The sequence below is a fragment of the Tyto alba genome, unplaced genomic scaffold (assembly GCF_018691265.1).
Source record: "Tyto alba isolate M040663 unplaced genomic scaffold, T.alba_DEE_v4.0 Super-Scaffold_41, whole genome shotgun sequence".
Taxonomy (NCBI): Eukaryota; Metazoa; Chordata; class Aves; order Strigiformes; family Tytonidae; genus Tyto; species Tyto alba.
In genome coordinates, this window is record NW_024881317.1 from 22,371,115 (window position 1) to 22,386,596 (window position 15,482).

The following is a 15,482-nucleotide window of genomic DNA, read 5'->3' on the forward strand; positions in this document are numbered from 1 at the left end:
GGGAATGCTGAGCCCTGGCTCTGTGCTCCTAGTTCTTATTGGGGATTCTGACCCCTGGCTTTGGCTGCTCTCAGCTTAGAGGTGGCCCTGGGGACATGCTTGGAGTGAAAGAGTCTGGAAGGTGCCATGTGCTGCAGTGTCTTGGTGTCTGGGCTGTGTTCCCTGTGCTTGGGGTCCCCTCAGCACTAGCAGGTTTGGGGCTAGGACTGGGCAGCATTTCCCCCCCAGCTCTGTATCTGTGGGTGCCTCGTCCTTTTGGCTTCACCACCTTCCTTGCACACCCAGCCCTGCTCCACAAGCACCAGCTCCAGCAGCATGGTTTGAGCTGTGGCTGATCCCACGTGGGGCTGAGGTGGCCTCAGCTCAGTAACCCTGGGTGTTACTGGGCCCTTCACAGCATTTGGCTGCTGGAGCTCTCTGAAAAGGCAGCGTGAGGGACTAGGAGAAATTCTGCCAGCCAGGTATTGCCTGCTTGGGGATCCCATCAGGGTTGGGCTGGGAAGAACCACTCTGGTTTTCTGTGCCTGTACCCAGAGCTGGGCAAGGGAAGGCAGCCAAGGGAGCCCTTGTGAAGCACCTCCTCATGTGGCTGTGCTTCTACCCTGGTCTCTGGGGCATGGGGGTGCCGTGAGGGCTGCACGCCTCCTCGGAAGAGGATGGAGAAATACCATAACCTTTGGTTTGCTCTGTAGGAGCAAGAGCAGCCAGGCAGAGAGGGGTGAGATCCCGAGGGTCCTGCTCCCCGGGCTTGGCAGGGTGGCTCTTCCTGGGACACAGCAGTGACACCCCTGTGCAGGCTAAAACAGGGGCAGCCCTTGAGTTTGGGGGGGCGCCAGCAGAGGTTTTATGGATGGCACCAAGGAGTGGTGTAGGGCCGCTGGGGAAGGCTTCCCTGGCAGCTGCTCACTGCCAGTAGTACCTCAGTGCCCTTCTCCAGTGACAGGGGGTTTTTTGTCACAAGGCTCCAGATGCTCACCGCAGCCGGTGGGGAGATTGGTAGGAGCAATGCAGGGCCAGGGCTGTGCCTCATGAAACAACAGCAGCTGCCAGGGAAAAAAAAAAAAAACAAACCTGTGCAGGAGAGAAGCTGCCCCGGCCTCACCATCCTCAGCGCAGAGCTTGGCCAGATTAAGTGGATGCTGTTACCATGGTGATGGTGCCCAGGGAGGAGAAATGGGGTCTGGTGTTTTCCTCACGTACGAGGATGCTGGGATCCGGGAGGATGCTGGGCCAGATGGGGTTGTCAAGACACACAGCCAGCCCCTTCCACTGGGGAAACCCCTCCCCGGGCTCTCCCTGGCCAGGGCACAGGGCACGTGTCTGATCACAGCCAGGCTCTGCGGAGCCCAAGGACAAACCTCTGTGTCCTGCAACCCCCCTCCCCTCCTCCCTGGGTGATGCTGTGGCCCCAGAGCTGGGTGCCCCCACCCCAGACACCCCGTCCTGCTGCAAGATGGGACCTGGGTGTCTGCATTAGCGGTGCCCCGGGGAGGCCGGGCTCTCGCAGCAGTCCCGTGCTCCCTGTGACAGGGTCCTAAGAGGGGGGCCTGAAGTCAGGTCAGGGCTCCCCAACAGGCACATCTGAGTGTCCCAGCCCTGTCTACAGAGGCCCTGCCAGCCAGGGACAGTGACTGAGGTTACAAATGGGGTTACTCTTTCTTTTCGCTGCAGGTTTGCAGCCCAGGACAGAAGACCTCACACCCTTGTTACAGAATGCTGAAATTATAGGAGGTGGAGGCACTGACAACCAGCCTAAAAGGAAAGAAGGCAAAAAGGGACACAGCAAAACCTCCAGATAGAGCAGCCTGTGGCAGTCCATCCTTCCCTTGCCTGGAGCCCACTGAGGGTGAGTACTACTGATTTGGATTAAGTTAAAATGTGATGATTTTATTGCTACATATCTAGCATGTCTCATTTAATTTTTCCAGCCTTTGTGGTGATGAGGTTGCTGCAGGATAGTGTTTACCAGGGCTATCCTGTGTCTGGCTCAGGTAGCGAGGATTTGCAGATACCAGAGCAGCACTACATCATGTTTCCAAGGCTGGCAGTGGTGGTACTTGTGCGTTTGTGTGTTGAACAACAGGGCTGTGGTTAAACTGCCACCACGGCCAACCCCCTATGGGTAGAGCACCCTGCAGCATCCCCTTAGCCAGTAGCCCCTGGGCAGCTGACTGAAGGTGGGATGTCCTGAGACAGCCAGGTTGGGGAACAGAATTTCCCTCAAATAAATTACCAAGGAAAATTAGCATTTGGTCTAAATTTCAGGCCTATAGGAACCAGCTGTCCCTATTGAGAGGAAGGTCTGGAGGAAATGCGACGTGTGCTGGAAGAAAGTTGGGAAACAGGAGCTGAAATGGAAAAGCAACTGGAAAAAGTCGATTGTCAATTACTAAAGGATAAGGAATAGGTTATTGTCCTAGTGCAACTGCTACGAGCTCCGTGGGTGGAGGGAAAGTGAGCCAGGCACCTGTGCATGCAGGAACCCCTGGCCAGAGCCTCCCTCAGCTGGTGGAGAACATTTTCCCCCCAGTGAGGTGGCCCAGCAGCACTCAGAGGATGCCAAACACTTCTTTGCTCTCCCTCACTGGATTTTAGTTTGTCTCCCTGGCGCTCTATCCCACTCAGGCTTTTCCTGACTTTTCAAAATGCAGGTTTACAGTCTGGATCTGTGGGTGTTTGCCACCTTTTCACTCTTACAGGGGTGTTCTCATTGCTGCTTTTCCACTTTATGCCTGTCAAGGATTGGCTTTTCCAAACCCGCTGGCCCTGCCTGCTGCCTCTGCCCCCATCACCCCTGCATGTTTGCTTGCTAGGCTGATTGTACCCTTGATTTCCAGGGTGTCCATCAGACTGGAGAGCTGGCGAGCTTTTTTGGAGGCAGGAGTTTTGCTATGTCTGCTTATGGAAGGTTCTAGAGGAGTCACACCGCAGCTCGACATTTGGCTTTTAAAAGTCACACAGGCTGCAGGTGTAGAAAGGGGAGACATGTAATTTGGCCGAAGCCAGTGTTGGGTTAGGGGAGACCTAGCCCCACAGGAAAGTTGTAATGGTTTAATGGTTTTGGCAGTTTAGTTAAACCATGTTGAGCCCCTACAGGAATGCTTCTATTGGAGGTGAACAGTGTTTTGCTGTGAGCTAGTTTGAAATCCAGCCTCAATTCATCTTAAGACAGCTGTTCTTAACAGGGAAAAACCTCCAAGTGTTGCACCGATTTATCCAAGGTGTTCACAGCAACCCCTTGCTTCTGTGTGGGAAGCCGAAGGGTTGTTGAGGAAAGCCACAGCTAGGCATGAAAAAACTCTAGTTTGCAACTTGAGTTCTTTCCTGAACCTCTACTAAGAAGGTGGCATCGTTAACGTTAGTTTCCTAGCACCAGGCAGGAGGGAGGTGGGTTATTGTCTCCGAGGTGGATGCTGCAGGTTTCCCGGCAGCTCTGTCAGCAGCGGGTCACCGCTGCCCTCTGGTGTCCCCAGCCCGCAGGTACCCCTGCCACCTCCTTAAAGCGGGCTGGATGCCTCACAACTGTCACCTTTCCATCTGGCTTGAAGTGCAAAGCAGCACGGCGTATTATCTGCACGGACTAACCTAGCAAGAAATACTCACTTCTCAGAGCTCGCGGTTAGCGAGTAGAGAACTAGGGAGGGGGGAGTGTGGGTGTGTTTTGCCTTTTCCTCTGTTTCCACTCTGTCTGTCTGTACCTTGTGACGCTCTCAACAGAAGGAGGAATGCCTTCACTCCCCGTTTCTCCTCTCCTGCGCCTCTATACACGCACACCCTCCAGCAATGCCAGCGTGGCTGAGAAGTCCCTGACCAGCTGCAGGGTCACTGCGTCCCCCCAGGAGAATTGCAGGGTCCAGTTCCCACCCGAGAGCTGTGTGGTCACAGAGTTGAATGAGTAAACAGAAGATCTGACTAGCAAAAAGGAAAAGGAGGGGGGTGAGCTGGGGGGTGTGTGTGTGTGTAAAACAAGGCAGTAGCCTGTATTCCTGTTTGCAGAGGCTGGGATAAGGAATGGCCTAACGCTGCCAAGAACATGGGACACAAGTGAGCAGGGGAAGAGGCTGGTTTGCAGAGATGAGGCTGATGATCAGTGTGTCTCTAGTACTGAAAGGAAGAGCCTGGAGTTAGCGTGAGGGCAACAACAAGGATATCAATTACTGCACTTTAAAATCTATAGACAGACAGGGCTATATTCAAGGAACTATAGTAGTATTTTTCTGTGATTTACTGGTTTACTAAGGCTGTTAAATGTACTTTCACTGCTTTGAAACCCTTTGTTCTGATGCTTGCTTGATAGAAGGTGATAGTGCTGCTATTGAGCTTTGGGATGGAGGGGAGTTAGCCAGAAAGACACTACATGCTCATTGTCTGCACACAGACAGGGCAGGGTGGGGAATAACAGTTCCTCTTCTTTCTCTGGAAGACACGACCTACCAAATCACAACAAAAAAGAGGCGAGTAAAATTCCAAACCTGGTCACCATACTGTTAAGGAAAAAAAAATGGTATAGGAATAATTAAAGAGAACAAACTCTCCAAGCAGACCAGAACTTGATTGGATTAAAAAAAGTGTATTGGATGTCCAATACAAAATAATAAACATGAAGGTATTAAAAAAAGCCATAGAGTATACAGCAAATACTACAGAAAAGCAAAAAAATTGTACAGAAAGGTAGACGTCTACAGCAGTCCTCAAAATTATTCTACATGAGAATCATAAAACAATATACAGGTTTGGTTTTTTCCCCAAATGTCTCTGAGGGGAGCTGTCACTTAACAGCTTGACTATGACACTACAAGGATACACAATGTTCCAAATTTAAAATCACAGGATATGTAAGAAAACGTAGCATTAAAATGTGAAAAAGTGCAATACAGATTGTACACTGAATAAATGTTTTTTTTTTTTTTTTTTCAGTTTAACCTTAAAAAACCAACTTTGAACAGTTGTTTTATCATTAAAAATATTCCCCCTCCCCAATTTCAATGACAATATTAACATTCGTGGTGTTATACATAAGTAATATTCACAAAGACCCACCAGCTAGGAATACTGTGTATGTATGATGGTATTTCTTTGGGTATAGGTAAAAAATAGGCAAAGGAAAACGTACACCCTCTCTTTCAGGACAGGGTGTGTATCTTTTACTATTTAAATACATATTCTGTAGTTTATTTTGCCCTGAATTGTATCGATTAAAAGTCCAAACATCAATTATCCAGGTGGCCCACGGTGCTCCAATTAATTTGATTCCCTCTCCCCCTCAAATAATAAATAAGCCCAGCAAACGTCTTAGAAATGACAACAGAGAGTCCAGGAAAAGGGAGTAAAACTACAACCCAAGGCCCTGCTGCCCTCCAGGCTGATTCCTTTTCTTGGTGACGAGGACTGTGAAAATGGGCCTGGAGCTTGAGCTTTAGTCAAATGGCTAGAAGAAGAAAAATGAAGAAAATTTATGGGGGTTTTTTGGTTGTTTTTTACATTTAAGCAGATTATGGTATTTTTCTCTTAATGTTCCAACAGGTACAGCCATCTAGCAGGGGCAGTGTGGCCTCCAGCAGTGCCCCCTGCCTGAAGGGCCTGTTACCTGTGCGTCCTCCATCGTTACGGCTGAGCCCCCGAGATCACAAGTCCCATTGCTCAGGAGGAACAGATTCTCCATCTGAATCACTGGTAAGTTTTGAGTTTCCTTTCATCTTAAAAGTGAAATTGCATGCGAGTTCATTAGGCAGCTGGGCGTTGTTTTTTTTTTTTTTCACTAAAATACAGTCCCTCCTTTTTATGCCATTCCTTCTCATAGAATATGTCAGAGCCGGGCAATCATACAAGGGGAAAAGAAAAAACCCTCTTCCTTCCCCTCGTATAGGAGTTCCCTTTTAACTTTCCTTCCTTTCTAGACAGATGTGTGAATGGCACCTGAGTCACTAATACTGTTTTTCTTTTCAAATGGTTTCAAAAGTGTAAAAAAATACTTTTTTTGCCTTGCTTATGTCTCTGAAGAACCCTTAAGAGAAAGATTCTTGTTTAAATGGCCTGGGATAGAGAAATTGCCCTGGGGTTGGACTTGCTGCTGAAGGATCCTGTGGACATGTAGTGTTCTCAAAAGTATGACGGGGTGTGTTGCTGATGAGAAGAGGTCCACAGTTCTCTGCTTCTGGGAGGTCCATGTAGCTCAAATCTAAGCACCACCAGCAGAGAAGTGTTGTGCACTGCTGCCTGTGCTAAGCTCTCAATCTGCACTTTCATGTTTCATGATGTGATCTTTAAACTAACAACAACAAAACAGAGCACTGTTGCCAAAATAAGCTGTAGTGTCATCTAAACATAAGGAACGGAACCCTACTTTACAGGAGGAATTTTTTTTTCAATGATTCTAAATGAGACTCCCACTGCAATTCAGTAACCAGAGACACAGTATGCCAAAGTTACAAGGAAGGACGTTACAGAAGATGCTTTCATTTTCTTCAGTCTTTCGAGTCAAGGTAGAAAGACAGGAAAACAACAATAATGAAACCTCCCACTGGATCCCCTCCCCTTCCCCATCTACTTTTCCCCACTCAAAATATTGAAACTGCACAAAAAGCGACAAACAAGCCTTTCAAATTACATTTCAATTCAAACAGACTGGTAATCTCACAGTGATGAGAGGAGAAAGTCAGGCTTTTAATAATTATAATATAAAAATAATAAAAAAAGCTTACAAATAGCAGTGCAGCATCCCAAAAGGCCATGGATTAACTGCCAGAAGGGGATGTAATTATACGCAGAATAAAAAAACAAAACAACAACCCACACTGGCAATGAATTTTCATACACAATAGAACAAGCAGTCAAACGTCAGTCTAGGCTGTGGAAAACAACAGTTTCTCCTTTTTTTTTTATTACAATATTTTTTTGCTTTTTATAAAAAAAGATAAAATAAAAACACAAATAAAATTGTACATAAATGCGAATGTCCAACACTGAAAAGGCAGGGCAATCACACCACTGAGACAAAACCTGACCAGAAAAAAAAATGTGAGGTCCACTTTTTTTCCTTTTGTCTGGATGCTAGATTTCAGCCTGATGCGTCCCATCCTGCATGGTCTTCAGCAGGTAAATGGAATTCAACTTGGCAATGACTTCATTGCAGGACGATGACAAGAACGGTCGTCTCTCTTGGACCAGCTCTAGCACAAATGCACTGGTTGGTTCGGTTGCTTTCTGTGTATGCTCTCATGTGCTGTCTCTCTTTCTGGTTTTTTTTTTTTTTTTTTTTTTTTTTTTAATCTTTTTTTTTCCCCTCTGTACAATTCCTTGTGTTCCAAGGCTGAGTCCCAAGACTTGTGAAACGCGTTGGAGTCATGTCCTGGTGAAGGTGGTCATGCTGTAGTGATGGCATTAAGGTCCTTCATAAGTCCTTCCAGGTGGGCCATCTCTTTGGTCAGCTCATCCGGTTCATAATTCTGTGGGAGATGTAAAGAGTTACTGACAGGCTGACTTGCTTTCTTGAAAGAGGGACAGAATGAGAACTAAGAAGAAATGGTCAGTGATTCCGGTGTAGATTGTGACCCTGACACGTGATTAAGCAGAAGCAGATTTATTGACAGTTACAGGAATTAATGACTTGAAACAACTTTCTATTTTAAGTGCTGATCTTTTTGCAATAGAGATTCATAGTTTCTTATTTTTAAGACTGTGATCATCTTATCTGTTTTCCTTTTATCCATTCCTGCTTCAAGATAACAGCTTCCTTTGAACCAAAGTAGATATTTTAGAAAAAGCTTCCCGGCTTAATTGGAAAAAAAGGTCAAAGGCATCACTTCAATAAAACTGTTTTGAGAGTAATTATGCTTGCTAAAATCAGACTCCATTTTTAGCTGCAGTTGTCTAGCTTCCACTATACTGCACAGCTCTACCCATTCTGTTACCAGGGCATGTATGTAGATAGATACCATGAACTAATTAATCTCAGAACCTTTTCTAGGCTGACCAAGTCTTTCCCAGTACTGAGCAGGTTTCAAGCCCTTATGTTCTTGGAGCACCTCTCCAAACCCTCTGTGCTCTCAACATTGTTTTCACAGAAGGCAAGCCAGGCTGCATGTGGCATTCCACCGCCAGCTCTGCTGATGCTAGATTAGAAGCAAGAGAACTCCTGTTTGATAGTTTCTGCTCTATACATTTAAGGTCCATTATCAGACTTTCTTGGCTAGACTCTAATATTAAAGCTGCTGCTCAGCTGACTGTGTACTGTCAAACTCAAGTCCTTCCCAGAGTGGAGCCTTCACCCTTGACTGTGATCTTGCTGCTTTGCTTCTGGATACAAACCTTTTCCTTCATTTAAAGAGAAATGAACGCAGCAGGCCCCTTCCAGTTTACCAAGCAATCTAGATTGTACCAGAAAAGTCATCTCTGTTCTGTATCCAATGCATTATCTGCTGACTATTGACAATGATAAATAGCAGTGAGCTGGACATACACTCATTCCATAAAGGCTCTCATAAAAAAAAAACAGAATAAATTCAGTCACTACCTAATCCTAAAACTCATAACCTAACTAGTATTTAGTGTGCTGTGGTGACTTTATAATGTACTAATTCATTAATGGATATATTTAAAGATTATAAACTCGGTGATGAACAAAGCAATGGGTATATTTTTGGTACCAACCAAAAAAAAAAAAAAGTAGGAGTGAGGCAGAAGGGCAAACGTGCACCAAATCAAGCGGGTGACAAAAGGAAAGGACAATAAGGAAAAGAGGAAAAAAAAGAATCATTTAAAACATGCATTTCCTGTAGCAATAATACACTAGCTAATACATTAACTTCCTGGCTTGCAATTTGAAAGGAAAACAGTTCCTCCAGTGCCTGACACCCAAAATATCCTCATCACTTCCTAAAAGTTGTTTCCAAAGAAGCCCAACAATTGGTTGCATTTTTCCCTGAAAGTCAGAAGACTTTCACACAAGTATCTAAGATCATATTTGGGGTGATGGCTTGAAGCACTGTGGCATTGACGCTAAATTTTCCATTTGCAATCGCGCTCTGGCTGCTCTGCAGCAGGCCAGGAAGCTGCAGCTGCATGACTTTAAGAGGCTCCAGGCACAGTATGCTGGCAAAACACAGAAATAAATGACATCTCCAAGCGAGTGTGAACGCAACATCTTAAGCTGTACAGAAGAGCAAACGGCACTGTTGGAGGCCTTCAGCTCTGTGAACAAAGATGCTCTTTACATCAAGATAAGCAGGCAACAAACAGATGTGCAGGGCACTTCTACAGCTCCAGTCCAGACGCCTGAATATAGAAGCCCAAGTCAGAAACCAAAGCTCCATTAAGCACCACGCACTGTAAAGACAAGACTAGCGCTGAATGGTATCTGTCTTTACTCCCCTCGTTTTGTACTTGTGATAGGTTAGCAGAAACCAGAAGCGCTGAGCATGAGTCAGGAAAGGAAATCTCAGAGAATGTTACTCTGTGTTCAGCCAATAGCCTCAGCTCAGCCAAAATGTTGTCCAAGGTTTTGCACTTTTTGACTGAGTGGGCCTTGTGGACCGGAATAGACGGAAGCCCTGCATCTGTTTAGAGTGTGGTGTAATTAGGAATGAAGGTATGCTCTTAAGTAGTTTCCAGATTCAGACAGCACTACTAGTACTTGCAATTTAACTGTTTCTTTACTGCCTTGTGTAGAAGGTATTTGCATTAACTTTTTTAACGTGGGTTAACAAGCAGTGGCACTTGGTGGAAATCAGGAGCCTCACTGTCCCCTGCCTTTGAAAGTCTCGGTGCAGACACTCCTGAAGTTTCCAAGTATCACATAAAGAGAGATTCACCACAGTTTGATAAGCACTGCCAAAGAAAGCCCCTGGCAGTGTAAGAGTACCTACGCTTTCCGAGTCCTCAAGCATCCTGGTGGTCTCCTGCACATCAGGGGCACTGGGAACTACCACCGGCATAGGAGGCCGAGTTCTTCCTAAAGTCCCAATTGACGCAGTCTTCACCGAGTGAACTGGATGGTTAGGAGCTTAAAATAAATTGTTACACAGTTATGCCTCAGTTAATTACTTCTTTTGCCTTGAAAGCTCTTAAAAGTAGGAGAATAAAAAGGAATCTATTAGAGGAAAATGAACGCTTCAAATTATGGAGTGCTGAATTTGAATTCCTGTCTAGTTTATCTGTGTACGTAAGGGAAAAGGGCCTCGAGAATTATACCAACAATATTCACTCCGGTCTCTGACATACTTCCTTTGATGGTCAACTCTACCCCCACCCCATAGGGAGCTTCTCTCATTTTCTTCTTAAAAACCTCCTTTTCCTCTTTTAGGCAAGCGGGTCTTGCCGCTTTCCGCCCGCTCACCTTGCTGAGTCAGTAGTGGCGTGCTTGGCAATGCAGGGTCGTACGCGGCGCCGGCCGGGGGAACCGCTGGCACCGCAAAGCTCTTCAGCGGGTGGGAAGGACGGACGTGTGCCGTCGGGAGGTTCTGCCCTGAATCCTCCTCCTGGGAGTTAGCCAGGTAAGACCCTGTGGTGCTTTCAGGATCCTGGTGGTCAGCGCACGTCTGAGAGGAGGAAGCCGGCATGGTGTCCGTGCTAGGTGTGTTTCGAACAGATTCTACAACAGGCAAAAAAAAAAAAAAAAAAAAAAAAAGTGGTTTATTTTCTTTAACAGAAGTGCTCGCTGGTCAGATGGAAACAAAACAGTGGTGTCTGCAAGCACCTCTTCCCAAACCGCTGTTATAAGCCAAGTGAATTCACAGATTAAAACACCGATTCTGCGTGACCGTCCTGTTCCAAGGTGAACGGCAATGACTGTCTAATAACAAAAGAAGCTTGGGAATGGAATGACTCCACAGGCATAACATCAAATCAAAAGTTTTGCACTGCAACAGCTACATGTCATAACACCTCAGGTAAACAGCGTGGAACACAAATCTTCATTCTCATTTTACCCTTGAGTGTTTCACAGTATCGGCATTCTTAAATAGGTAGAGATTAAGCATATATCACTGTAGTGCATACAGAAGAGCCAAATTTTTTTTTCTGAGAGGACAGACTTGAAATCCTTTTGCTTGCTGAAAGCTAAAATGAAACCACAAGCTTCATGTGTTTGTCTGCAGCGGGCTCCACCCTGCTCCACTGGCACAATGAGCTGGCACCATGAATTTAGGGCATTGTGAGCCTACTCGGACCACAGGCGGGAAAAGACGGGGATTGTGAGAGCTGTCGCTTCGGCAGCATGAACAGAACAAGGGAAACCTCTGCCTCTAACATACCATCTGCCTGTATATTTGCAGCCTCATTAATTGTTTTCATAAGGAAACAGCGCTGTTGGCTGTAGCACCTTAATTAAAATGTAGACCTTAAACTAGAGAAGCTCAGGATTTCCTTCATCTCAGGATGTCACCTGTGGGCAATTTAGCAACACTGCTGCTTCAGAATTCTTCAGGGCACTGGAAACATTACAAAAACTATTGCAAACGACTGCACTTCAAGGCTGAAAATGCTGCATAGAAATCACCACAACTTTCTGTGTGGTTCAGGAAGACTGACTGATGTCAGCTCTCAGTTTGGACTTGTGTCGTCTCTCAGTCTTAAACACAACTAATTAGGAAAAAAGTTACATTAAGTAGTTCAAATTAGATTTGAACCGATGTTTCAGACTCCAGGGTTGAAGGCTTTACAACAAGGAATCTTCCTATGTGAGGTTGCATATAAAACATCAAGCCTCCTTTTCCAAGGCCATCATCACGTATCTTAACGATCAGTATGTGATCTACACAAGAAGCTGTTTACGGAAAACTCCATCTGTCCAGGACTGTCTGCACTTAAACCCGTCACCCTGCCTCTCACGGACCACCACAGCGGAGGCTGACCAAGGTGGGGTTCAGGCTCTGCTTCCCACATGTTTCACTCATCGTTCCATTACAAGCACAATCTATCTGATCGGTCGTGTCTCACCTGTGGAATTGGCCCTGTCTGAATGGGACATGGATGTGCCAATCGGCCACGGGCTGACCTGGTGATGGAGATAGCTGCGAGTTGGAGAAGCGAGGCTGCCGGAGTGGAAATGATGGTGAGGGTTATCGAGTGAATGGATGGGATGAGCACTAATCACAGCTGTGAATGAATACAAGACAGAAAAACGCTTAACATACAGACAAGCATGCACATGTACTGAAATGCACCATACCCCTCCCTTCTCCCACAAAGCCGCTGAACGGGGGGGGAGCCACCGCTCAGCAGATTTACAGCGACACTGAGATGACATGCTTCAATATCAATTTTCCAACTCTGCTCCAGCACTTTAGCTCGCTCCGTGCCAAGACACAAGACCCCCAAAAGAGGCAGAGCGTTTCATTTCCCTTTGCAGAAAGTACATCTCTCTCGGCTCTATCTTGCAAGCACTTTCTGTTGCACTTGAGAAAAATAAAGTTTAGCTCCCTTTAGAACTTCAGTGTATTTCATGCTGTGCTATAAATGTCAGACCTGATACAGGAGACATATGAGCTCAAATTCCAAAATAATTTCTGGCTGTCATTGAATTTCTTAACGTTGTAACCAAACGTGGCATCTTTGGTTAATTAAATAATGCAAGACAAACGATAAGAGTAGGGCAAGACACCAAAGGCTCCGCTAATTCCCTCTCTACAGACTTATTAAAGCTCTGCTCTAGAACACTCAAACCAAAAGCCTCTTTTTCCATCTTGCTGTTTTCTTTTTCCTGTTTGAGACACATGAATTTTATACTTAACATAAATCATCACTTGCTCTCACCCTTCTGCGGTAACAGCAAAATAAACTCTCACTACTCACCAGCTGGTAGGAAAAGCACACACAGAATTCAGTTCTTACGGCAGAATAAAATACTTAATTGCTTAAAATCATTCAAAAGAAAGAGTTTCAACACAAAAAGCAGGGGAGAAATGCTATCGCTAGCACCATAAAGAGTAACTAAACTCTAATACTGAGAAATCAGCAGGTTCTAGATTTAAGTCCTGTGAAACAGCTGTCAAGCAGATGTGAAAAGTCAGATATTCTCGCTAAAAGCTTCGAGCAAGATTAAAATGCCACTTTGCCTTGCAGGGAACTGGCGAACGGAGGAATCACCCACAAAAGCTGGGTGATCAGAAATCCAGGCAGAGGCAACGGTCATCAGAGACACCAGGAGTTCTCTTACATGTCAGCAAGGTAGGAGCCATACAGATGTTACGGCATAAAATTTGAGAGGCACAAACATATTAATTATTACTATTTATAGGAACCACTGGTCTACGCCTGTGTTTCAGCGAGCATTTCAGTCACTATCAAGTATAATGGACGTTAGTATAAAAGACCGCCTGTATGTTTTTGCAACCACAATAAAAAATCATGCACATATACTACACCTTTCAAGACATTTCCTAAAAGCTTGGAGATAAAGAGACCACCACAAAATCGTAGTAGCTCTGAAGCACTAGCCAAAGCAGAATCCGGTGAGCAAGTGGGGAAAACCTGATCCAGTGAAAAGCCACATCCCCAGAAAGTTCACCCAGCCATCCAGCTACACTGCTGGGCTTTTGCCTCACAGGTCTAAAAGCAGTATGTTCTACCAGCAGCTCTTAATGAAGACCGTGACGCACTGTTTAATTTCAAGGAAAAGTTCAGATGAGGAACTGGACAAAGAGAAATGGGGTGTGTTACGAAAGAAAAAGCGCTTTGCTTCCTGGTATCCTTCCAGAATTTTTGTATTCCAGTTGTCAAAGAAAGAACTAAGCAGGCATACTGTAAATGATACTCAAATTGAACATACTGAATTTATCCTAGTTTAGTATTTAAGAGGTAAGCAACTAGATCTGAATGCTACGGGACCGGGGAAGGTTTCTGCAGGCACCGACTTAAACACGCTAAATGGTCCTGGCCTTCTGTGTTGCTTGCTGAGAAAGGGCCTCACGTGCCAGTGTCAGTTTTCTGTGCAGCTTCTGCAAAAAGGTATCTAAAGACATTATATTTAATGTGTCCACTTACTATAAAATAGAAACCTACAGCTGGAAGCCCTTAGAGCTTTTTCAAATAGGATAAAAAGTCAAACACAGTCACAAAACTAATCTCAAGCCCTAAGGCACCAGAAGACCTTGTGTATCCTTCCTGACACGTAGTGCCTGATGCTAACCCCTCACGCCAAACCAGCTGCGTCTGCGTCTGGTGCGTTCTTTCCGGGCAAGGCAATATCTAATAAAGGGGGGGAAAGAGATAGGCTTTTCAAGCAAACACAGCAGGGCTGGTATCAAAAAGGGATGTCACAGCTGGCTTTAGTGCTGCAAGGAGAAATCGTACCCGCAGCTGCATCTGCCAGTATTAGCACATCAGCTTGAATACAGTCAAAAGGTAGAACTGGAATATACTACCTCCCGAAAATAGGTATCACTGCTGTATCACTCGTGTCAACTGTACGTCTTTCGTCCTATGTGGGACTGATCTCCTAAGTTGCTGAGTATCTTTTCTTACCGAGTAACATACTATGAGGGGTACTCTGCTATGCTGTTTTTGTGGAGAACTTGGCCACACTTCAGCATGGGCTCCTACATGAGTTTATCTTACACTATGTGTATTTAATACTGCATCCCATTTAGAGACAAAACCACTTGGAAGAGTGCAAAGTAAGATTTATTGCAGTCTCAATTTGTTATGGGGTCGCACAAGTCGGAATTCATCATGTTCTAGCACCTGCCACGGGACAGGAAATCATCAGAATCCCATAGCTGCAATGTCCCTTGTCAGACACCCGTATCTGAGAGCAGACAAACTTCTAAGAAACTAATCAGAGTAAAGATTATTAGTGTAAAACTGCATCCTCTACAACCTCCTCATACATGTAAAATTGGGAGAAAACAAGAAGCGCCAGACTACTTATTTTATAAACCAAGAAAATATACTACTCTTGTAAAAAGATTGTAAAACAAGGGAACAGTTGAAAATTCACAAAGTGAGCTAATCAGGGCATCGGGACGCTTGAAAGTATGTGGAGGCCAAGAAAACCAAGCACTCAGTTCAGGTAAATAAAGCAAAAAGCCAGAAAGTTGAAACGTAACGGACTGGCCTGAAATCATTCCATAAAGCACAAGAGGTTGTGGTAAAAATTACCTGGCTACAGGGCTGAACATGAACATAGTGCTCAAGGAAGTCTAAAGCTCAGACCAGATAAGCACTGTGTAATTTTGCCTCACAGTTCTGTCACTGCACGTTAACTTTTGTACTTTTTACTTGTGTGCTCAAGTCAAGCTTTCAGTCTAGCTGTTCAGAGGTTTAGCCAAGTCCCATTCATCTCAGATGTCATAATTTGAAAAGTAGCTATATCGTTTAATTATTAAAATACTTCGTAATAATAATAAAAATATATTTCTACTGCCTCGACAAAATTTCAGTTCAGCACTTTTGCTCAAATCATCATTAACTGACAGGGAAATAACAAACCAGACAACCTCCTCATTTAAGAGTCTGCTCTGCTAGACTCGCAAAACCTCAGCCCC

At 45.1% G+C, this 15,482-nt stretch overlaps 1 protein-coding gene across 9 annotated transcripts in view; it reads right to left on the reverse strand.

Moving 5' to 3' along the window:
* Positions 1–7,238: 7,238 nt before the first annotated feature.
* NEO1 (neogenin 1) overlaps positions 7,239–15,482 on the reverse strand; it is a 208,409-nt gene continuing 200,165 nt past the window's right edge. For 6 of the 9 annotated variants that reach the window (XM_042803981.1, XM_042803980.1, XM_042803977.1 and 3 more), the window contains 4 exons: positions 11,935–12,093; positions 10,334–10,588; positions 9,864–10,000; positions 7,239–7,445 (listed from right to left, as the gene is read on the reverse strand). In XM_042803981.1, the coding sequence (XP_042659915.1) occupies positions 7,362–7,445; positions 9,864–10,000; positions 10,334–10,588; positions 11,935–12,093 (635 nt within the window). In that variant the 3' untranslated portion in view covers positions 7,239–7,361. Of the gene's footprint in view, positions 7,446–9,859; positions 10,001–10,333; positions 10,589–11,934; positions 12,094–15,482 lie in introns of all 9 variants that reach the window. The other 3 variants (XM_042803983.1, XM_042803982.1, XM_042803979.1) reach the window with 2 other exon arrangements.